Source organism: Ictalurus punctatus, chromosome 5 (genome assembly GCF_001660625.3).
Source record: "Ictalurus punctatus breed USDA103 chromosome 5, Coco_2.0, whole genome shotgun sequence".
In the NCBI taxonomy this organism is placed as follows: Eukaryota; Metazoa; Chordata; class Actinopteri; order Siluriformes; family Ictaluridae; genus Ictalurus; species Ictalurus punctatus.
The window spans coordinates 20,550,879-20,576,110 of record NC_030420.2 but is presented as its reverse complement, the minus strand read 5'-3'; the positions used below and the strand labels follow the sequence as shown (position 1 = coordinate 20,576,110).

Sequence of the window (25,232 nt, the reverse complement as noted above, 5' to 3'; positions counted from 1 at the left end):
TCCTGGAAGATTCTTCAGGGCCATCATAGTCACCTGACTTGAACCCCATCGAAAATCTCTGGTGGGATTTGAAGAAGGCGTTTACAGCACGCAAACCCAAGAATATTACTGAACTGGAGGCCATTGCTCATGAGGAATGGGCAAAGATTTCTCAGGAACACTGTCAGAAGCTATGCATCTTGTTTTCAGCCGGTCATAACAGCAAAAGGGTGCTCTACTAAATATTAAAAGATGCTTGCCACGAAAGAGTTGAATAATTTTGAGACTGGAGAAGTCATTATAAGTTGCATTTTCAGTTGAATTTGGGGAAACCACTTGAAGCATTCATTGTATTGAACTATTTCAGTTACTTACATTTGATTTGTTCATTGCAAACAGCTGAAAGTCTGTACATTTTGACAAAAAAACTGATTTGCAATGGGGATTGAATAATTTTGATTGCAACTATACATACAGGAAATATTGATAAAGAATGATCAATGTCAATTCTAACAAGTCACAGATAAAATCAAAACATCTACTACGTAGACTGTACTGATACAGGAACTAAGACATCTGTTCTAACAGATAATAGGAAGAACCCGGGAGAGAAGGAGGAGGGCGGGGGCGATTAGGTGCTCGCAAAACAACACATTCCAAGAAGAGAAAAAATTATATCTGTTCTTGTACAGAAAGACATCATAATACAAACTAGAGATCTTCAGAATTGAGACACCGAGATCATGCCATGAAACTGGCATCCCTTGATTCGAGACGAGTTTAACTGTTTTTCCGCTACTCCTTCTACAAATTGTGTCCAATCATCACCAAATCTGGCAGACATTATCTTCAGAGTAAACCTCGCAAAACTGATCGAACGAATTGTGAATATTTCAAGCAGTTTGTCTGTAATGGGCCAACGAATCTGACAGTGAAGCTGCCACACAGGAATTCAGGCTATCTTAACAACGACCTTGCGCACGTACACAAAATTGGTAGGCACTTCAGGACCAAGACCAGAGAGGCTATGAGATGAATTTCAAGCCAGCCCCACCTACTGGTCAGAAGTAACAATAAAATGCAAAAAAAAAAAAAAAGCTTACATCTAACTGCCATTTTTGTTACTCCTCCTCCCAATTTTATCAAATCTTCACCAAATTTGGCTCACTTTATCTTGAGACCTGTCTGAACAAAATTTATCAAAGGAATATTTATATTCAAAACCGTTCTGACAGTGTCTGAGCGCTTGACCCCCAAAAATGCTGCTTGCAGCTTTAATTATCATTATTATTATTATTATTATTATTATTATATTGTAGAGTGACTTGCAATTCTTGTTCATTAATGTTTAATGGGGTACAAGTATTATTGTTCTTATATAAATGTTTAATTTATATAATTTATTATTTATATAGTATTTAAACACACACTATTAAAGACTATTATGCTATGAAGAATCATAGGAGTAAACATATGGCTTTGTTCCCCTACCCCCCCCCCCCCCCCCCAAAAAAATTAGATTTGAGATTGCTCTGCAAAATTTTGTGCAGCCCAAAAGCATGATATTATGTAAATCCAGCACAACCATACACAAGTTTATTAAACAAAAGTATTAGAGATTGAACACAGGACAAGGACAACTTGAACACTTTGCTCTAACTTCTGCCATTTCTTTCTTCTGTTATTTCATTATTCAAACTAAAATCTGAAGCTTTACCTGCTGCAAACTCCCACTAACGCACTATGTCCCCACCTTCCACATTGTATTTTTAATCAGTGCAATAAAAAAAACAAAAAGATTATAAGCATTCACACCTTATAACTGGTAAAGCATATTTTTGACATAGTATCATATTAGTTTTTAACTATTGGTATCGAAGTCAAAATTCTGTGAAACCATATCAGTTTTAAGTGTTCCTTCCTAACAATCTCTTAATATCTCAGAGAGTCAACTGTAGCACAGCCAAAAGATTTTTTTTATTTTTGGCACTCAGCATGTAAATTTACCCGATTTTATTGCAGTTTAAACAATGCGTTCGTGAAAGGCAAAAACAGCACAGAAGAGTTGAGAGCTGACAAATTAGTCAACATCTGTCAAATAAGTCCTGGAGCACAAATATACAACCGAGAGATTAAAGTGCACTCATTGAGACTTTTGTAATTTTCTTAAAATAAGAGGAGACATGTTTACTAGGGAAACAAATGAGTGCATGTTGTAATGCTGAGCTAATGGAGTCATATAGAAGGAGATATAAACAAACTCTTTTGCTCTAAATATCTATTTAAAGGTCTTGGAAGAGAAAAAGAAGAATGTCTGTTATAGAGTTATCCACCAACACATTCTCATGCTGCGTGAGGCCTAGTCATGACATCACATCCTTTAAGCTATAGGCTGTATAACAACATTTCATCAATGGATTATTCCCAATTCTCCCAGGAAGGAAAATTTATGACTACAATGCATTCCTCCACAGAGGAGCCAGTCAGTTAGCTACTCACCTTCAATATTTCAACTCGAAACTCATTAGTAGTTTGTGTAAATATTATGACATGACTGTTGCTATAAAAAATAACCATGTCAAACACAATGTGCTGACACAAACAACTGGTTCATTTTCCATAATCTAAAATCATCCAAGTCAATTTGGTCGGACAATGTTTGAAATAAGACACCTGCACTTTTCAAGAATAGATGATGTTATAAAGGTTTAAAGCATGGCTGGAAAGCAATGCCTTTTCAAATTCAATTCGGTGCACTAGGAGTTGCTCCTCCAGACACTGTTTTCAGTGATGGGGATCATGTTTACTCACCAGTAAAGAGTCATTGACAACTGTCTCCAGATTCTGCATCGCTTTTGGGTCAGAAAGAACACGCTCAAGCAGGAGCAGAACTGCCTGCTCCAAGCTGGACAGGCTGTAACACCACAGAGCCATCACGGCGACATCCTCCATCACCAAATTCTTACTGAGACACATTAAGACAGAGAGAAAGAGAATGTAGTTACTTATATATGTAATCTGTACATAGTGTATATTATGTCATTTAAAAAAATGCTTTATACAGTATGTATAGAATATATACACTCTTAAATGTAATACACTGATTTTAAAAATAAATAAATAAATAAATAAATAAATAAATAAAAATATGTACCTGAGCAAGGCTGTGTTAACTGCTGTTATGAACTCTTCACTGAGATGAGAACAGCGACACAAATTACAATGTTTTAGCAGTGCACCAATAAGAGGTCCTACCTCAGGACATGTGACCAGGGGGACACAAGCTACTGATAAAGAATGGATGCTGTCAAATCTGCACCTGCGATGAAAGAAACACATGATAGAGAAGATGTGATTAAGAAACAGTATGAATGGGGTAGTGGCCGATGTGTGCAAATATACTTGACAAAGAATACTGTAGAGGGGAAAAACACTGATCTGATCTATAAGTGCTACTGGCAGGAATCTGTTTTTAAGCCTGTTTTCTAACTGAAGGTTTAATGTACAACAAAGTCAACAGAGGAAGAAAAAAAACAAAGGGAAAAAAAGGCCACAAGTTGGATTCCTTATGAAACTGGCGTGGATTGAAGCATTTCAGTAAGCATATCCGTGTTGCAAGACATGCATAACGCACATGACTAATGATGTTTTGGATGTGAACTGGCCTTACCTCATGCTCAAATACTTAAGTGACTGAATGTGTTGAACGTATGTGCTGAATACTACAAACCTTTCTAAAGAGGCTGCTGAAGTGATATGACTAATATTGACCTCCTCGGTCAGTAATGCCACCATCTACAACACACAAAGCCACATACTTTTACTAAACACACAATCAGCAAGCTACAGCACTAAAGATTATTAATAGGATGACCATTATTAAGTAACTATACTAGAACTGGAATTGATAAACCAATAGTGTGATCTCATTACCTTTTTAAGACTCCCTGAATAATACTGCTGAGGTGGGAAGCCAGTATGTTTCTCCAGAGCATGCACCATACTGCACTCATCTTCTGAAGTTAGATGGCACAGCAAATTCTGTTTAACACAGACATTTAACAGCAGTCACCTTCTGTACTCGAGTACTTCAATTTTTTATTTTTTTTTAATTGGCCTTATAGGTACGTCAATATTATAAAGCATTATTGCACATTGAGAAACAGATATACAAAAATATTTGCAAGCTGATGCTAAAAACAAAGCAATGTGTTTCCTGAAATCTACAAAAATGGGGAAAATGTAAGATCTTTACTTTCAGAGAATCTGAGAACCATTCTTAGGAAAAAATATTATGACCCTGAGCCTCCTGGAATGAAAAAAATGGCTGTCATGTTGTTTCTTTAGATTTATATGTAAAATGGCTTCCAGAAACCCAACTGGCTTAATTATAGCCAACCAACGTGCTAAAACACACCCCAAGCTCCCTTAGCAAAGCTTAGGGATGGGCACTGTTCCAGAGTAGTTTTTTTTTTTTTTTAAATAATAATTAAAAGTGAGTAAGAGAGGACAGCAAGGGAACAAAAAGAGTGAGTAAAATAAGGAAAAAGGAAAAATGAGGGAAGCGACAAGAGAAACAGTGAGCAAAGAGAAATAGAATGCTGAAACTAGAGATGGCTGTAATGGAGACATGAAACATGGTCATTACTGCTCAGCCTCAAACTCTACTGGCTCAGACTGAAAAACACTGCCTGTTCTCTGATGTGGAATTGCGAGTGAGCCAGGCTGGTGTGCTAGATGGAGAGATGGTAGTGGATTGGGCAATGGGGCCATTAATGACAGGACAGAATTTAGGCAGCAGAAAACCCCAGCACCACCCATTCAGCTTTCTTTAAGACTTTGCCACCCACATGAAGAGGAGAAATAATGCTTAACACTCCCAAACATGACAGAACTGGCTTTCTGTTTGATGAGGCTGGCTGTTTATTCACGCAAAGCAGTAAAGGAATTCAGGAATCAATTGACATTAGAAGTTGAATGAGGGGGGAAAAAAAAACTATTGGAATAGTAGGAGGAAATCCTCATGAATGAGGATGATGGGAACAGCATTGTGATGTTATGTTCTAGTTCTTTTCCTTCTGGACCACCAGGGCAGTTTTCCTTCAGAACTAGTGGAGTTTTCCTCTGCACTTGTTTACTAGCTGAGCACTAATTGCAAAGTCATCACCTCATGACCGAGACCTCTCGTGTGTACCCTATAAAAGACCTCCACTACATCACACTCCTCCTCTTACCTATTCTTGTCTTGCTGAAGATAGTAAGTATATCTGAATAGTTGGGGAGTGTGTGCCAGCATGCACGTAGGGTGATAGTAAGTTAGCACTGATAGCAAGATTAGCACTGATGGCAAGATTTATTTGCATTTATAGGTATATACACAATGACCGTATAGTTACATAGAATATAAATGATTTGACACACTGCTTTGAAGAACATATTGTGAGCCTGTAAGTGTATGTTGTATTTCTAACACCTTGGCACATTTGGTCTTGGCCCATAAATGGATATTCTTGAGCACAGAGAACTTACATGAAGCATGCCAAGCTAAAGGAACCATAGCAACATGGTATGGGAAAACATTGGGTCTATTGACACAAATGAGAAGACAGGTTTTGCTTGCTCAAATGCCATTGTCAGAAGCCATGCCATGGTGCGCAAGTTCAGGAGGCACTTGATCGCCTCTCCTTGGTTGAAACACAAACTAAGCATACACTGAGTTTTAAAATACTACAACTGCGGATGGAAGCTGTTATGTAGAATACAGCACGTGCCACATTGGTACGTGGCAGTGGACTATAATTCATAGGCAGGTTCAAGTAAGGTCAAGGACTGAACAAATCACCAAAGCACAATTCATCAGAAGCACCAGAAAATTCCTGTGCTGAAAATACACGGTCAATGGTGAGCTGGTTTACTCCTCTGCAATTAAAGCATTGGTGGTTGAGAACATCATATCAGTGCACCGGACTACCCCACAGACATGCATGACTCAAGCCAACTGACCATACTGACCATGGAAGGGCAGTCATGCCGTTGAAACAGGCAGAAACGATTGTACATAAAACACGACTTGCATGCTATACAAGCCTTTTTGACACAAGACTGAGTAGCCTTAATTAAGAAGGATATTACAGAACTGCAAGTGGCCACACATAGTAAACTTGCCTCAGAGAGATGCCTACCTACATGGTGGTTGCTATCAGACAGCAAATGCACTGTCACACAATATGTGTCTGGAGATTGGCAAATTCAAGGGCACTACTGAAGGGCACTAGTTGATCTGTTTGTGAACAAACAGACAATTCACTGCCCAATGTAGTTCAGGGACAGGATCTGGGCTAGGATGCCTTCAACATGACTGGCCAAATCTAAGAACATGCTTTTCCACTGCTGTCACTATTATGGAACATACTGTAGACAATCCTAAAGACTATGCAGTTGGTATTGTTTATAGCCCAATTTTGGCTAAACATGGTTTGGTTCCACATGTTATTTAATGTTCTTGATGGGTCCTCCGTGCCCACTAGCCATCAGACTGGACCTGCTATCCCAGAAGAGATACACACCCTGGAATGACACACCTCTGAGAGAGAACAACCAAGCATTACTGGCATTTTTACAAGTGTTCATGCACACTTTTGAGTGCACACTGTCTATGCAAGGGCTATAGGCAAGCAAGTGGAGTAAGGACATCTTTCAAAGATGTGGAATGTCCCCAACCCCCACTCAAAGCAATGGTCCCACAATGGGATCTGGAAGTGGTGCTAGGCAGTTTGTGTACCTTGCCATATGAACCAATAGAAGACATGGGTATAAAGTGTCTCATTTAAGACATAATTTTTGCTGCCCATCACTATGGCCAGGCAAGTCAGCGAATTGTACTCATTATTGATCAGCAAACAGTGCCACAGTTAAATTCGACACACACTATGCCCACAACCTGGATGGCTCCAAGCGATATTTGTGACAACATTGCGAAATGTCAAGAGAGACCATCCTCCTCAAAAGTCAGCAATAATTATACTTGGAGAAATCATCCTCATTCCCCACAGAAAATGGTATCAGTACTTTTTGTAAGTGCTGTCATGAGAGCGCACAGTCCAGAGAATTAATCAGATAGTGTTACAAACCCTTGCCATTACTTTTATATATGGTCAACTCTAATTATAGAAGGAAACCACCGTGGCGGTCCAGAACATAAAGAAGTAGAAAGGTTGGTTACATATGTAAACATGGGTCTACAACTACATGAGGGCCATCTGGGTCATTCAGGATGAAGAGAATGGCAAGAGGATGAGCGTGATGTAGTGGGGGTCTATTATGAGCTCCAGACGCAACTTCCAACTATGAGATGGCAACTTTTTTTTAATACTTGGCAAGGAAACAAACATACAGGAAAACTATATTAGATCCGGAAGGAAACCACCTTGGTGGTCCTCCACATAGTCGTAGAACCACAGATGTACAGGCCACTTACTTGAAGACAATGATAAAAATAGGCAAGACCAAGCACTGAGCTCAGTAAGAAAAGTAGAACCATCACTGTATTGTTCTTACTCACACCATTGAAAATTTCCAGACAAACAGCTAATCCCATGTCTTTACCGTTCTCTCCTTCACGCCCCAGGCCTTTTCCCACATACTGTATCTACCTACTGCTGTACAAGAGCTAGTTAGCTGAAAAAATACTGTAAGATGAATCACTGCAGCGCAGGGCCTCATGGAACATCCACACCTCCCTCAGTCTTCACTTCCCTTCGTATAGGTCAAAACACATCTGGCAAATTAAAAGTTTACTTTAAAAGCCCTCCATTAATTAGCACAATGTGTTATTAGATGACAACAAAAAGAATATGCACACGGTTCCATATTGCTTATGGTAAACCATCTGTGTGAAGCCTGTTTTTTTTATTACGCCTTTCCCCCTCTGATCATATCTGTATAAATGGCATGTGTTAAAAATTTGGAACTTTTAGTGCTTTGGAAACAGCACCGTCAATGTGTTTGGTACATCATCACTACCTGTACAACATCAAAAGGGGAACTTTCATATTACACCCACAGACAAAGCATTTTTTCCAACTTTTTCAAACCAAACACAGCACTATCATTTTGTCTGCAAATACATTTATTCAACTGACACATTTCTGTTTTGTCTTTAACTGTACCAAAGATTACTATGAAAAAAGCAATGAACAGATTAAAAAAAAATTCTAGTCATTCAATTTTTATACAAACAAGTAAAAGAGTCTTTCAGGGCCAGGTGATATGACATGTGAAGGACAATGAGAATGAACACTGGGTAAAGACTGCTTTATGGTAAACGGGTACCTGCGTGAGGTTGGCCCCCCACCCAACGCAAAACGTCGCAAAATAGTCTCAATCGTTTGTGCTACGTTTGTGCTGGTTTGTGCCGTAAAAATTTTCATTTGTGCTGCTTCGGTTCTGGAGATACTAAAAGAATATAGGTTATTCTGGGGTCACTCAGCCCCCCACTTGCTTCAAATTCACCCCAAATAGGCTTGTTTGTTTATGCTCCGTTTGTGCTGGTTTGTGCCGATAAAAGTTTCGTTTTTGTGACTGTCTTTTTTTTTTTTTTTTTTACAATACAGTTTAAGTAACAAGGTCAAATCCAAACGACAAAACAAATCACATTAAATAGTCGCATTCACTTAATTGTTACCCATCCACTGTGCGTTTTCAACTTTTAAGGGACACAGCGGATCACTGGATGTGTGAAATGTAACACGAACTGCAGGGTAAGTGTTTTTACTTGTTACTGTATATGTTGTTATGAGAATAACGATCAGTCGTAATATTAACATTGTCATAAATAAATACACGCACCATAATCTGTTTGCTGTAGCTCTGTGTTTATACATACATAGGCTGTGTGTGTGTGTGTGTATACACATATACATATATGTGTTTGTGTATGTGTAAATAAATGAAAAGTTCAATAATGAGAGACCAGTGAATGAAGTAAAGATAATTGTTTATTGAACAAATGATATGATATGATTTGTCTTGAAAAAGTCTTCGGCAATTCGACTCTAAAAGTGTGCTCACACCGCAGTCATTGTCTAATATTTTAAAAACGGAAGCAGCACAAACAAAACTTTTATAGGCACAAACCAGCACAAATGGAGCACAAACGATTGAGACTATTTTGCCGACATTTTGCGTTGGGTGGAGGGCCAACTTCATGCAGGTTAAATGGGTGTGTGTGTGTGTGTGTGTGTGTGTGTACCCGTATCCACTCGTTGGCCCGCTGCTCCACTAAATTCTGAGGCTCTGCACTATATAGAAGCCACATGCACTGAAGCAGGAGCCTCCTGCCTGCTCCTGAAGGACAGAAAGTACAAATAGGAAACAAAGAAAATTAGTTTGATTATTTAAATTTGTGGTTTGTGTTGAGGTCTTCAGAGTGACAAAGTAAAGAAATGCAGGAAGAACTGTATTGATTTTAAGGAGAAACTTGAGTAAAGAGAATCAAAAGGAAAGAGCGTTATAGAGAAAACAGAGAAAGATGCAGAAAGAGAGACACAAACATAATGTGAGTGGAGAGAGAGAGAGAGAGAGAGAGAGAGAGAGAGAGAGAGAGAGAGAGAGAGAGAGAGAGAGACTTAAAAAGAGGGAGGAAAAAAAGAATAAAAGGGAAAATAAATGCCCAGCAGGTCACTACAGGGTTCACTGGAAAATGAGTGTAAATACCTAATGCCTGCAGACCCATTTCTCTATCCCAATTGGGAAACACACCCTCAACGAGTATAAGAGTCATAAATTTACCATCCGCAGTAACATATGGGTTCCAACAAAGTCTTCCCAGGAACTGGCCCACAAAAGGAAAGTTCTTCATGGCCTCAGTGGTACAGTTCTGAAAAACATTAACACATGCATGTGTGCACATGGGCAAGCAACCCAAGCAACAATAACAACTACAGTGATTGTGTACCATCAGAAATAATGGCAATTTTTCTTATGATGGAAAAATTTAGTAAAATACATATTCACAGCTGAATCTGACATTGCTCTTTACACTCAGGTAGATGATCAATTCTCCAATGAATTCTGCATTCTCTTCATTTTTCATTTGGCTTCAACACAATGTAGTACCCTAGAACTGCTATACCTGAACAAGACACATACCACAACCTAATATGAACCAAATTTGCCTTCAGGATTATTAAAGCCAAGAAAAGGCTTTTGATGCCCCTTTATAGAAACTATTCCCACGAAGCCAAATGGATAGTCACCGATCACTTATTTTTATTTTAAAGACATTTACGTAATTAATGAACACCAGCATGCTAACACAGAAGAATCTTGGGGTTCACAGCTTTCTGCATTAATTCAAGATGTGTGCTGTTAATTTACTGTACATTGGAATCCATTCAAAGGAACAGACCCCTTTTGACATGCCCTATACATACAATACGCAGTGTGATCCAGAGTGATGTGTGTGCAAAATGAATGATAAAACTCTAAAAGAATGTTTAGCTTATAAAACAGTCATGGCCAGAACAGAGCTAAATGCATAACATTAAAAGATGAATGAATCACAAAGACCACTAGGATATGAAGACTGTTCTGACTGGAAAAAGTTTGCCGATGCCACATTAACTCTCATGCCCATTTCTATACAGTCTATACACTAATATAGAGCCACCTCCCAATTACCCAGCAGGCTGTAAGTATTCACTGTCTCACCAACCGTGCATTCTGCATTATCGTTATCCATTATCTAACTATGGTTTATGATGATGTGGCTGTTGTCACTGTTGCTGTTATTGTCATCACTACCAGAATCAAAAAAGATGCTTGAAAAATGGGGTAATACAAGTGCTTTCATGACAGAAACATTCATTATGAATAAAGTGCTGTGAAAAAGTATTTGATTTCTTCTAAGTTTGTGTACATGTCATACTAAGTAGTTAAACTCAAGCCCAACTGGATTATGCAGCAAGAAAATCAGTATGTTTACTTGGACAACAATAATCCAATATTAACCTGATTAAGAAAATATCTCGTCTTAAGACAATAGTCTAATAAATTAGATTATTGTTCTCCATGTAAACGTAGTCAGTGGGTACGTTTACATGGACAGGAATAATCTAATTATTGACCTTATTCTGAATAAGACAATATTGTGATTAAGGTGTTTACATGAGTTGCTTTTAGAATATTCCTTTGATGTTCCCGTTTTACATGTTATAGAACATAGATAAATTAACAGCACACGTCATTACATCACCGCGCCACACTGTCCGATGTTCCCTCCAGAATTTCCCGTATCAACATACAGTTCTCTTCGTTATGGCACCGTATACAGTTTTGGGTGTTTCATTTTAAATTTTTACGAAACCTTCAAGTGCAGTTATATACGTTATGCTATAAGTGCAAATAGACGACTGCTTGAAGCCGTGGGCTGCGTCCAAAACCACATACTTACCTACTGTATAGTAACTGAAATACAAATACTGAAACTGAAAGACTGATTTACCTTTATTTGGTGTTGTATTTCATTTGAAGATCTAAGACTATTAATGAGATATACACAAAAACAGAAGTAACCAGGCAAATACTTTTTCACAGCACTGTAAACTGCAGGAATACAGTAAAAGAACATCTTTCACCAAACTCCTCACAGAAGAGAGACATCAACGTGGCACCAAAGCGGTACAACATCTCACACAATGGTGTCAATATGGCATAACTTATTAAATCAATCATATTAATAAACCATATTACATTTGGTCCATTCTGTAAACAAACCCTGTGTTTGGACCAAGAATGATAGGAAGCGCAGGAGGAAGAGCAGGAGAAGATGGTGACTGAATCTGGGCATAGTGACCATTGTAATGGGTGAAATTAGAGAGCATGACAACGTCAAACTGGTTTTCCTTTCTGACAAGGCAGGCACTGAGGCAACATGGCATATAGCAATAAGAGCTCCTGAGGTGCTAAGACTGCAGCGCACTAAAGAAAGGCCTCCTTTCAAGGAGTACATGGATGGTGTGAGGCAGGACGTTTACAAACACTAGACCTTCACAGACATGCAGCCCAGCACCCCCAACCATACCCAATCAGCGCCCTCACCCCCCACCCCTGCCAAAAAAACAACAACATTTAATCCTGATTCAAATTTTGATCCAAACACTTGATACAGGGATACATTAGGTTAACGCAGGCAATCCCTTGGTGGCTATTAGCCCACTAACTCAACACCGTGACTATGCCAATGAACTGCCTGGTCCAGCACAGAGAAGCCACTGTTCAGGCCATGGTCTCTAGAGTATAGTCACAGTCTACCTGAAGTTCTCAGTACAAGGATTATATCACAGGCTTATTACTGAAACATTGAGTTAGGAGATTTCTGTTTTGCCATACAGACGGTTTCTCTTTGAAAATATAAAGTGTTTTTTTCGTCCCTTCTTCTTCTTCTTCTTTCTTTATCTTAACAGTCTTTCAAGTTCTGGGTCATCCAAGTCATTTGGAAGGTCTCCTAGTAGTAAGTCAAGGCAACTGGATTTCTGTTACAACATTGAAAATACTTCACCACACATACTGGTGTGATCGGTTATACTGAATAGCAGAAAATTGTGCTGTACAACTTTTCACAACAGTAGAACCGGTGAAGCACTACCTTCCTGGATTGAGACTTTGTCAAGGTGAAGGGACTTATGTACTTCTGTGAACCCCAGGGATATATGACCGGGAACTTAGTGCTCTCAATTGGGTCACGCTTGGTGAACAGATCTGAGGAACGTGATCAAGACAGACCCCCCCCCGCAAAAAACAATCAAACAAACAAAAAACAAACAAAAAAAAACACCACACATACACACAACAAAAAAAACTGTGCACCCTGGTTTGGTGACCAGAACGTTGGCGGTGACCACCTACGCAACACACATAATCTTGGGGCTCACTATCTGGAACACGAAGGGCGAGGATCACGCATGTAACTAGAGCTGCTGGTGATAGAAAAGTCAGGGCTGACATTCTCAGCCTGTTGCCACCGCAAACCCCACCAGAAAAAAAAGCAGAAGTTGAATGTATGAATGGATGAACGCCCTCAGATTAAGATTATGTCTTCAATATGATTTCATGTAGCCAAAGCAACTTTTGAGATAGTATACAATCAGTTGGAAGCAGTTGGAAGTTGAGGGTATTGCCCAAGGGCCCAGCCATGGTTCTCTAGCAATCTGAAGAATACTACAGAAAGTCCAAGCTTACTATTCAGTTATTCATCTTAAAACATATTAGTTAGTAAGTACTGAGAAACATTCATTAACTACAGTGGAACTAAAGGCAAGTAGTTATGAGGGTGATAAATGCAAATCTGGATCTGCAGACCAGTTCTGGAGTCAAGGGGTAACTGCTGTAGTACCACTACTCAGATCATAACACAAGTCTAGACATAAAGTACACTACATACATTATATGGACAAAAGTATGTGGACACCTGACCATCACACCCATACATGTTGTTGAACATCACATTCCAAAGTTGCCTCCCCTTTGCTGTTGTAACAAACTCCACTCTTCTGGGAAGGCTTTCCACAAGATTTTGGAACATGGCCATGCAATTTCTGTCCAGTCAGTCACAAGAGCATTAGTGAGGTCAGACACGGACGTCAGGGGAGGAGGCCTGACACACATTCGGTGCTCCGGTACATCCTAAAGGTGTTTACTGGTGTTGAGGTCAGGGTTCTGTGGAGGCCACTCGAGTTCTTTCCCTGCAACCTTGCCAAACCATGTCTTCATGGACCTCGATTTGTGCACAGAGGCATTTTGGGCCCCTTAGGGAAACCGCAATGCTACAGCATACAAAGACATTCTAGACAAAAAAAAAAAAAAAAAAAAAAAAAAAAGTGTACTTCAAATGCTGTGACAACAGTTTAGGGAAGACCCACATATGGGTGTGATGGTCAAGTGTCCACAAACATTTAGCCTTATAGTGTATGTTTTACAATGCTGTTATGCTTTTACTAAAACAGTGAGCATATGTAGATAATAGATAGCTATTTGAAGCTCAGAGTGAACACTTGAAAGGGCAGATTTTTAATATGGATCATGGCTATCCTAAAGAATGTAAAACTTAGCTAAATATGAATTAAAGAATACATTATTTTATGTAAATAAATGAAATAAATCTGTGTATAGTATAGACAGTCAATGGTTTTAAATACCAAGCTTATTTAAGTCGCTGTCTAATAGGGAAATTCCAAATCAATTAGGCTTAAAAATGTTGAAATCCAAACTTGTACCTTTCTAGTAATTTCACATGGAATTACCAAGTTCGTTCCTTGAGTAAAGTGGCCTGACAATTGAAATTACCGTTGTCTGAAGTGTGTGTACAAGCTGCTGGAGGAAGGTCACTAAAGACCGCATGTGTTTGCTTATATCCTGCTGTGCAGCGGGAGATGTAGCCAGGCCCCACTGCACCGCTTTATCCATCCAGAACCTCATCTGGATCTCAGAAAGTGCAGCCATTCCTGTAAATCTGCAGAAACACAGACACACGTGTAAAGCCAGATTATAAACAGACTGAACCGAAATGAAGTCACACATCAAGCAAGCGATCAAGGCCACTATTGCAAAATGGGTATACACAAGATGAGAATAACATTCAGTGAAATGTGTCTATTAAGGTTATACAAGTCATAATAGATGTATTGTAGTGGTATTACACAACAGCTCTATGAAGCATAGCCAGAGGGTCTGTGAATTTTCTTTTCTTTTTAAATAAATTGGCGGTAATCACAACCCACCATTATCAAAAATGTTATTAGATTTATTATAGTTTTTTTTATTTTTATTTATTAGCTGGTTTGGCTGGTGACTTCAATTGAATGGGTGTTAAAATGTTACCAAGGTTACGACACCAGTCCAATCACCTTGCCTTACCAAAGAAATTACTTTCCAATCGAGCAATCAATAACAGCAGTGCTATCTTACACAACATATATTTTAGGCTCGTAGAGAGTCAAAAGTGACAGTGCCATAAGAAAATAAGTACCTGAAAATGTGTGACCCAGCTGGGATCTCTGAATTTGTCATCGCCTTGTATTTCATGTAATACACTGTGCCAGGGTATTAAAAGGTACTCTTAGACTCTCAACAGGCACCTTAGCTCAGTACACAAGTATTTCTGACAAATTAACAATGAATGGTGACACAGACTGCAACATCGCCAAGTCCTGCTGAGTAGCAAGGTTCTCACATCCATTTCAAGCTGAAGACAACGGATGGGGAGAAACAGACCTTCAAACTTGAGCATGCAGAAGCTAGCGTTCATGGATAATTGTTGTTTTTAGGTTTAATGGCAGGTCTGCAAAAGGACACAACAGTGGACTGTTTTTATAATCACCTCGTAACGCAGAGTTGTTTAATGTCTTTCCAATGACTCTGCTGGAAAGCCCCCATGGGTTAGGTGATGTGTAATTACCCACTGAGCTTTTTATCATCAAACCAAAAGCATGAACAAACGCTTCTTGTTGACTTGACATCTCAATACAACCTACCTCATACCCCAAGCCTGAGGCTGTCAAGTTTTTCCAAAGCAGAACCTTTGATTTAACTGTACAAGATTTCATACAATTATTTGAAATACAGTCATTTGGCATCCTCTTCACTCATGGTAGTGATCTTCAAAATGGATGACCTGTTATCAGTCCAGGTCACAGAGCTAAACATAACCTAAATATTGTTCCAATTATGCTGCTGTGGTCTCAGTAAATGTAATGAAGGTTGTCCAATTATTGTCCATCCATCCACCCATCCATCCATCTTCTACCGCTTACTCCTTTTCAGGGTCATGGGGAACCTGGAGCCTATCCCAGGGAGCATCAGGCACAAGGCAGGGTACACCCTGGACAGGGTGCCAGTCCATCGCAGGGCGGTTGTCCAATTATTGTGATGTATATAAAGAAAAATAATCGGAAACTTCATGAAATATATTTGGTTCTGTCCTCAATTCCTCAATCCATATATTATCTACTCTGAATCAGGAATCTCTCTGATCAGCAATAAGAAGGCCTGTCACAAATATTACACAGTCAACTAATCGCATTGCAAGTATTTGAGCTGACTGGCGCCATCCAAGATAATCACATTAGGTTTTATTTTTAAAATATGTATTCAGCAAACATGAAATTCAATCGTTTTCACATTTGTCAAGATTAAAAACAAAATCATTACGCCATCATATTTAATAAAGCAAATGCTCTGAATGATGACTATTTCTAACTAACCAAGTTATTATTTCTGCTTAGTCTTCTATTCATATTTTTCACAGTACAGAAGGCAAGAGAAAAAAAATTTGCTCAAATTATAAGTTTTCTACATTGTCATCTCGAGTTTTGGGTAACATTAGATCAATCATTAGATCAAACTAATTAAAAACTGTTCATTATTTTTCGGATGTTATTGATCTACAAACATTCCAAGAAGTACGTGCTTTGTGTTTTGACTCTGGTCTTTCTGAATTGATCATCACAGCTATGCCCTACTCTCTTCAAAGTCTCCAGCCTACACGGTGAAAGTCAAGGCCATTTGGAGCTCACTTCAATTCCATTTTTCAAAGCAGAATCCAGTGTTTTATTGTTGCACTATCAGGGACATAATTTAATAATGAATAGATGGACTACGCATCAAAAAATTCCCCATGTTTCCACCAGTTACACTGATTGTGTCTGGCAAACAAATACAAATGTTAGCTGAGGTAGCGATAAACACACGACACCTACAGCCACTGTTTTATTCTATTTACTTACATTTCAGTATTACTAAATATAATGTTTTTTTTTTTTTACTTGGACTTGACCTACATACAAGCTCAACTATTGCCACGGGCAATTTTTATTCAAAAAATCTTCAGAGCAAAACTTCCATTGTTTTCATCCCTTTACTTGGTCTAGATTTACATACATGGCTGGCACATAGGACTACTACCTTTTCACACTGAAAACTGATGACTGTAAGAATGAGCAGGTGTACAGGTGACCCTAATAAAGTGGTCAGTGAATGCATGCTTGTCACATAAAGTGGTAGACTAAATGGGGGGAATAAATATCGGGAGGTGAATAGGCCACTCTCAAGTGCCCTAGGTATGGATCAGTGTGTTAACATGGACAACAATAATCTGATATTAACCCGATTAAGAGGATAGCCTGATTAAGAAACTAGCATGTAAACAGCGATTACTGATGACCTTAATCCGACTAAAGTCATACTCGAAGTAAACACAAATCGAATTAAGACGTGTGGAGTATTCCTATTTTAGTCGCATTATTGATGTGCATTATAATCCTTAATCACATCCTTAATCACACTATTAACGTCGTGTGGGAGTTTTCGCCACATTTTGCGACAGGACACATACACAAAAATTCTCTTTCTATTCGGTCTCATCAAATTCCATTAAAACAACTCTCTCCCACTAGACTTTACTTCATACGCTCATCCAATACCTCAGAGTTTGTCGCGGTGGCATGAACGAAATGTTGTCGAATGAAAGTACACAGGAGGCCTGTTGCTGGAGAATTTGTATCTGCAGTCGTCTATTTACACGTACAGCATGACAAAATAATTAACTGCACTTTAAGCTTTTGTAAAATTAAAAATGAAATACCCAAAACTGTATGTTGAAACATGAATTTCCGGAAGGACAGTGTGGCATGGTGATGTAATGACGTGTGCCGTTAATCGATCTGTGTTCTATAACACGTAAAACGGGAACATGAAAGGAATATTCTAAAAGCAACTCATGTAAACATCTTAATCACAATATTCTCTTATACAGAATAAAGTGCTTTTACTGAAGATGAGCAATTTTCATTACTACTTTCTCTGGATAACTTGTCTCTCAAAAAGTGAGGAAAATATCGAGCTGTTCTTAATTATTATTTATTAATTATCATTAAAGCTATTCTGCTTTAACACTCTTTGAAGGGAGGCATGCATCACATCCATCTCCAAGTTCAAATCCCAATTTTATCTGTCCTAATCTGTTGCTATGCATCTTCCTCAGTGACAGTCCTATCTGTACTGTTTTTCACATTTTATGCTTGCCTGTGATTGTTCGTTGTTTATGCATCACTGTATTGCTATTGTAAATAGAAATTGGAATATAAATTACATTATATACATTAAGCATTATTATTATTATTATTATTATTATTATTATTATTATTATTATCATCATCATCATCATCATCATCGCTATCATTATCGTTATCATCATAATCATGTAGTTATCATTTTGTATGTACGTACTGATGCAAATACTGCTGTCTGACCTACTAGTAAAACATTAAAACAACATCAGGGATCCACTTCAAAACTCTAATATATTGACATTTAAATGAGTAATATAATTTCCCCTTTTTAAATGTGGCAGTTCTGATGTATGGGGTCTCTCGCTCTCTGTGTGTGTCTCTGGGTGGGTGGGTGGGTGTGTGTCTGTGTCTCTCTCTCTCTCAGTACATGCGAGTGTCCGGTCACATATCATATACCTTCAAGTATTGTGCTACGTCTTCACCATAGTTTCCATTCTATAATACACAACTATGTGCATACTCACTCTATCGAGCTAGCTCTGTGCATACCTGTATATTAATGCGTGCGGTTGTTTTGTACTAGAAGTGCTGTGGTCCAGTCTGTCAGCGTAAAACAACGTTAGCTAACATATCAATATGGTGACTAACTTTACTAGCTAGCGACGTTTTGAAACTGCTTTAGATGTCTGAAACGCAAGATTGTTTTTAACTAGCGAAGTGGTTTACATCACTCACAACAGCATCTGTTGTTCTTACGGAAACATACCTGAGAAACGGAGAGACGACAAAAACGTCTTTCTGAACTTCCCTCTCTCGTCGACAAACCGGAAGTTGTCCGCTATTATTGGTGTGTTGTTATTCCCACTCATATTCGGACAGTTCCCGCCTCCTTCCGCTGGCATTGCTTGGCGCTGATTGGACAGTGTCTTAGCGCGGCATCTTTCGGAGTACGGGTGGGTGAAAATGGTGCGCGCGTGAGTTTGGTGCTAATGATGTTACTGTATTTACTGTAAAAAGCACATTTCAGGTGCTATTGGGTAAGGCTTTATCTTCGTGTGATAACTCATTACCTATAAATGATCACGTTTTGAAATCTTTTGAGTGCCAACTATCTAGGATGTAGATATAATTACTAGGAAATGGATATTCATAATATTACAAGGTTAGTGTAATTCTTATTTTATTTATTGAAATTCATAAACGTCTCATTAGTAGCTTATTATTATTATTATTATTATTATTATTATTATTATTATTATTACAACTTATTCAATACGAATTAATTAAAGATTAAGCATTGAGACATTAAGACATCTAAATACATCTCTTGGGCCACATTCCTGGGTTCTGGATTCGAAATAAAGTAAGGACAAAACGTTGGGGGTTTATTAAGAATTACACGGACTAGATCATTATGTTAGTATAAAACATTTCCCTTGCTGTGTCAGGACTTGTACGGTTCTCCCACCTGCTGCGAGTGAATGAAAAAATTCCGATATGGAAACTTCCGGTCTGTTTGTGAAAGTCCACCAATCACAACGCGCGCGCGGATCACCAAGCCAATCACAACATAGCGCGCGGATCAACAAGCCAATCACGACAGGGCGCGCAGCTCAACGGTTCTTGCATATTTTTCCTTGCTCCTGAATGAACATGACTGAGTGTCCTTGTTAACCTTACTGTTACTCCGTTCTAATGTGGACCTTGACATGAATTAGTTCTCAACTGACTCTGAAAGTAATATGATGTCATTATTTTACCTGCAGCAGGAAAGGTCTGTTTACAGTCAGTGCCTCTCTTCATCATTTTCAATACTTCTTGTGATATTTTTGTCACATGTTTGGCTCTCCAGATGTTCAAATCAATCTGAATAACTGGTGGGACATTTCAGAGGCTTTTTTGGGGTTTTTTTTGCGTTGCTCACTAATTTATTCTGTCACATCATTGTATGTGTAAACAGTTATATGAAGGAGACATTATCTTTAAAGGGGAGTTAGTGTTGGTGGTAGCGAACAGGGAGATGGTGAGATTAGGAAACAGTGGCATGTGAGAAATAAAGCTTCACTACAGTGCACTGTTGAGTAGCAGTTTTTTCAAGCTGAAATGATACACAACGACATGTCTCTTCGGACAAACTAACACACAATTAGCTGGTTTGGAGTTAAGCAGGTAAAGACCATGGAACTAGACAACAAATCAGGTGTCTTTTTTTTTTTTTTTAAGTAAATCTAAGTAAAGTACATTGCAGGACACACATTCACCCCTAGGGAGAAAATAGAGAGTTGCCAGTCCACTTCGCAGCATGCTTTTTGGGTATTGGGAAAAAAAAGAGAACCCAGAGGAAACCCACACGGACACAGGGTAACATGTGAAAGTCCACGTAGACAGTAACCTGAGCTTAGGAGGATCCAACCAGGGACAATGAAGCTGTGAGGTATGTCTACATTCCTGTAATGCCCTATTACAGTCCTGATAGACCTTCTTTTTCTCTTTTTTTATTCTGGGATTCACAAAATAGCATATTTTGATTATATTTCAGCACACATATTCAATATATATGCAGTATATTCAAACAAATTGGTGAAGCCTGCATGGCTTTTCTCAGTGTTAATAGATGACAGATCTGTGCGTGTTTCTCTCTTGCAGGAAAGGAGGTTTCCTTATTGACCCTTTCGTCCGCGTCTCCAACCAAGTAGCAGAGAACATGCACAAACAGCTGGGCCACAGCGTCCACAGAACCACAATCGAATACCACCCAGCCAGCAAAGGAGAACCGGACAAAGACGCCCACAGCAAAATCCTGCCTCCCCAAAATCACACCTTACTATTGTAATGACATCTCATATATTTCAATCTGTGGCACCTTGGCAAATGACAAACCCCATCACTGCGACTGCTTCCATCTCCACACAGACACGAGGAAAGCGCCACCGAGAGACACAGAGAAGAAGTCCATCACTCCACCCTCGCATCCCGTCCGACCAGAAGACACAGAACAACACCGTACAGTGGCTGTCCTAATCGCTCACCCACCCCACACCAGGAAAACAAAGTTCAGTCCACTTCACCTCTTCTCCAACTGCAAACCCACCGCCAGAGGGACACCGCTCTGCAAATGCTTTTCACAAGAAGCCCCACTTGCTCCACTATCTCTGTATCACCCTGTCCAAGAATGAAACAAAACACAACTCACCCTCATTCCGAATGCTAGTCAGACCACCTGGCCGAGCAGAAGCCGACAAATCAACCCGTGGTTGAAACAATCAGCATGCACAGATAATCCCCTCAGAATCAGGAACACACAGCCACACGGAAACACCGACGAAAATGAACTCCAGCACACAACTGTACACAGTGCCCTCCAATAATATTGGCACCCTTGGTAAATATGAGTAAAGAAGGCTGTGAAAAATTGTAAATGGTGCACTTATATAGCACTTTTATCCAAAGCGCTTTACACAGTGTTTTATTCGCGCGCACACACACACCAATGGTAGCAGAGCTGCCATACAAGGCGCTAACTTGCCATCGGGAGCAACTTGGGGTTCAGTGTTTTGCCCAAGGACACTTTGTCATGTGGAGTCACGTGGGCCGGGAATCGAACCGCCAACCCTACAATTAGTGGACAACCCGCTCTACCACCTGAGCCACAGCCACCCCAAAAATTGCCTTTGTTGTTTAACATTTCGACCTTTTTGTTAAAACAATTCACAAAAATACTCTGCTCTCATGGATATCAAACAATTGCAAACACAGCACAGGTTTATCAAAATAAAAGTCTTTTAAATAAAAAATATAGGTGTGCAACAATGATTGGCACCCTTTTAGTCGATATTTAATGCTACCTCCCATTGCTAAGATAACAGATCTGAGTCTTCTATAATGCCTGATGAGTTTGGAGAATACATGACAAGGGATCTGAGACCGTTCCTCCATACAGAATCTCTCCAGATCCTTCAAGTTTCATGATTAATTTAATAAAAGATCAAAAGTAAGTAAGTAAATGTTATTTATAAAACACATTCTGTTTCTTGTTCCTCCTGAGGCTCGTCCTGTTGCTGCTGCTGCTTCTTCCACATCTTGGCCTTGGCATCCTCCAGGAAGATGTAGTTGTAATATTCTTCCTATCCTGTGTCCGACCCATCCTCTGCCGTGAGCTTCCTCTTCTTCTTCACTTTCTCGGACATGAGCTTCCTTACTCGGTCCTTGTTGGCCACGGTGCCGAACTCCTGCTCGAAATCGTTCCATGCCTCGAGCAGTATGAGCCTCTCCTCCTTCTCCTCACACATGCGCAGGCTGCAGTTAGCTTCCTCGTAGACCTGCCTGCACCGCTGCAGTCGCCCCTCATCTTCAATCGACAGCTCAAACTGTGCATAACTGATCCATACCTTGACGTGCTGTGTGCACTGCAAGAGCCCCTTATAAAGCCCACGCATGTTGCCAGACTCCTCCTGCTCAATTTCGAAGTCCATATAAGATTTCCAGAGCAGCTCTGGCATGTCGAGGCAAGGCTGACCGATAGCCAGTTCGAATATGGCACTCTTTCGATCTCTCCCAGGATCGTCTCCAGCTCGGCAAACTTGATCCAGGCATTGCAGTTCTCCGGGCTGAACTACTGGTACTTCTCGTAGAGCTTCCTGCAACCGTTGAACTCTCTGAGCTGGAGCTCCAGCTCGATGTAGCCCTTAAACAGCTTGTTTTTTGGGCATTTCCCAATGCCTGTACCCAGGCATCGTCTGGCATTCTGCAGGTTCTTCCAGCGGAATTCGAACTGGCCGTAGAGCAGCCAGATTTTAGCAAAGGTAAACTTTTTGTGAGGGATGAGCTCCAGACATGCCTGATACACCTGTCTCATCCTTTCAGGGTCCTTGACCTCCAGCTCCTCAAAGAGAGCGTAGTTGATCCACAGGTAAATGTAGCGTCTCCAGTGTCTCTTCTCCGTGATGGGGGGACCGTTGGTGATGGCTTGTTCGTACACCTTTCGGACCGTGTCGGCGTCGGCGTCGCTCCCCACCGGCCGCCGGTAATTGAACCAGGCGTCGTAGTTGTGTGGGTTCACCTTAACTTCCTCCTCATACTGAAATCTCCTCTTGCTGACGATGATGTCCTCAATTCCTCTCCTGTCTGCGAACCTCTTCTCAAACACTGTGTAGTTCTTGAAAAGCTCCTGGTCCTGCTGTTTGGGGATTCTGTCCCGGGCGTACTTATAGATCACCCGAACACCCTCAAACTCTTTCTGTTTTTCCTCGAATTTAGCGAAAGCCACGAAGAGGTTTTCATCCATATATTCCTCGCCGAAGAACTCGACAGCTCTCTCGTACACTTTTCTCGTGTGCGCAATGTAACTGTGTTGATCTTCGAAGCAGGCGTATTTGATCCAGTTCTTCACTTCGGGGTGGACCATCACAAATCTCTCATAAATGCAGCAGGCTTTCTGCACCTCCTTATAGCGCAGAACAAAGTTGATGTAAGAGTGCCATGCCTGCTCCTCCGGCACCCGCTCCATCCAGCACTCAAACACCTGCCTGCAGCCTGCTATGTTCCCCAGCTTCTCCTCCATGTAGGTGTATTTATACCAGAACTGGTTGACTCAAGGCAGGATGGTTATGGCTCAGTCCCAGATATTGCGGGCGTGATTGACCTGTCGGTTCTTCATCTCCATATCGGGGTATTTCAGCCACAGTATGATATTCTGGTAATCCACGTCCAACGCTCACTCATAGATAGAACAAGTTCTCTGCACTTCCTTCAGACTCTCCTCCCATTGTGCGTACTTGATCCAGTTTCTTATGGCAGTCCTGTTCTTTCTGATATGGTCTTCAAAGCCCTTGAGTTTTCGTAATTTGTAATCGTTTAACTCCTCTTCATCAGGGATCTTCTGTTTGGGTAGAGGGGGGAGTAGACCAAGTTTTCGTTCCTTGGCTTCTCGGAGCAGCTGCTCGGCCGTGATCTGCACCTCAGCCGGGGCTTTATTCTTCACCTTTGCCACTTTCGGTATTCTCTGCTTCCCTGCCGCGGTGAACGCCATGACTCAAAAATATTATCTTACCACACACAAAAAATGGAGATAAAATGAGTTTACAGCATACAATTTGTTAACGCAAACACAAAACACTCAACGCTATTCTATCAAAAGTTTTCTGCCATAACTTTTTGGTGGGGGGCCAACTTCACGCAGGTTAGTTTAAACTGTATGTAGACTAAGCGTCTCGTTACCATAGTTATCAAACATCATGACGTCTGTGATGTAAACGGTTACCGTGCAACAGTTACGTTTGACGTTCGATTTCTATTGTGCAATCTTTTGTGAGCAGCCAATCATAGCGAAGAAGGCAGGACTTGACGTAATAGGGGTGGGGAAAATCATCCATGGAGAAAAGTTATGGCACAAATGGAGCACAAACAATTGAGACTATTTGGGGTGAATTTGTAGCATGTGGGGGGGCTGAGTGACCCCAGAATGACCTATAAATATTCTTTTAATATCTCCAGAACCGAAGCAGCACAAACTAAATTTTTTATGCCAAAAACCAGCACAAACGGAGCACAAACGATTGAGACTATTTTGCCGATGTTTTGCGTTGAGTGGGGGGCCAACTTCATGCAGGTTATTTAGAGCTCTGATATTTTGACTGTGCTTTGCCTCTTGATTACATCTTGGATCTTGTTTTGGATTTGTCTGTCTGTCAAGTGTCTTTTTTGTCTTTAGTGACCTGGACTGCTTTGCCTGGGATTTTCCTGCCAATAAATGTGACTCCTTACTCTGCCTTACAGACATTGTATGCATTTTATAGCAAACAATGAATGATGGATCTATTAAGCTAACTCTGACTTTAACCACTCTTACACTGTTTTTTTTTTACACTGTCTTTTAAAAACCACTGAACTCAACTCACGACCCAAGAATTCTTTCATGATGTGTAATTTTTGTGTGCAACAGGAAAATCATACAGTAGAAAGCTTAGCTTTCGAATTCTTTGTTTGTGAGCAGTCAGCAGTCTTACAATGTATGATGTCACATGCTCACAGGTGGCAGATGTAGTGCCAATCACTACGTTTACATGGACAGCATAATCTAATTATTGACCTTACTTAAAAATGCAGAGATACGTGCATTTTTCCCCCCTACAGGCCTATAGTAGGACGCAGTCGAACTCTCTTGTTCGCTGTAAAACGTAAAACTGCCAT

The 25,232-nt window shown here is 40.0% G+C and overlaps 1 protein-coding gene and 1 pseudogene across 1 annotated transcript in view; both read right to left on the bottom strand.

The window, feature by feature from the left end:
* fancc (FA complementation group C) overlaps nt 1–18,901 on the bottom strand; it is a 37,624-nt gene extending 18,723 nt beyond the window's left edge. The window contains exons 1-8 of the mRNA XM_017468228.3: nt 18,811–18,901; nt 14,323–14,488; nt 9,769–9,856; nt 9,230–9,324; nt 3,913–4,020; nt 3,710–3,774; nt 3,134–3,298; nt 2,791–2,944 (exon numbers count right to left, since the gene is read on the bottom strand). Of these exons, the coding sequence (XP_017323717.1) occupies nt 2,791–2,944; nt 3,134–3,298; nt 3,710–3,774; nt 3,913–4,020; nt 9,230–9,324; nt 9,769–9,856; nt 14,323–14,478 (831 nt within the window). The 5' untranslated portion in view covers nt 14,479–14,488; nt 18,811–18,901. The remainder of the gene's footprint in view (nt 1–2,790; nt 2,945–3,133; nt 3,299–3,709; nt 3,775–3,912; nt 4,021–9,229; nt 9,325–9,768; nt 9,857–14,322; nt 14,489–18,810) is intronic.
* Nucleotides 18,177–24,167, bottom strand: LOC108265180 (crooked neck-like protein 1; annotated as a pseudogene).
* Between the last annotated feature and the right edge of the window lie 1,065 nt (nt 24,168–25,232).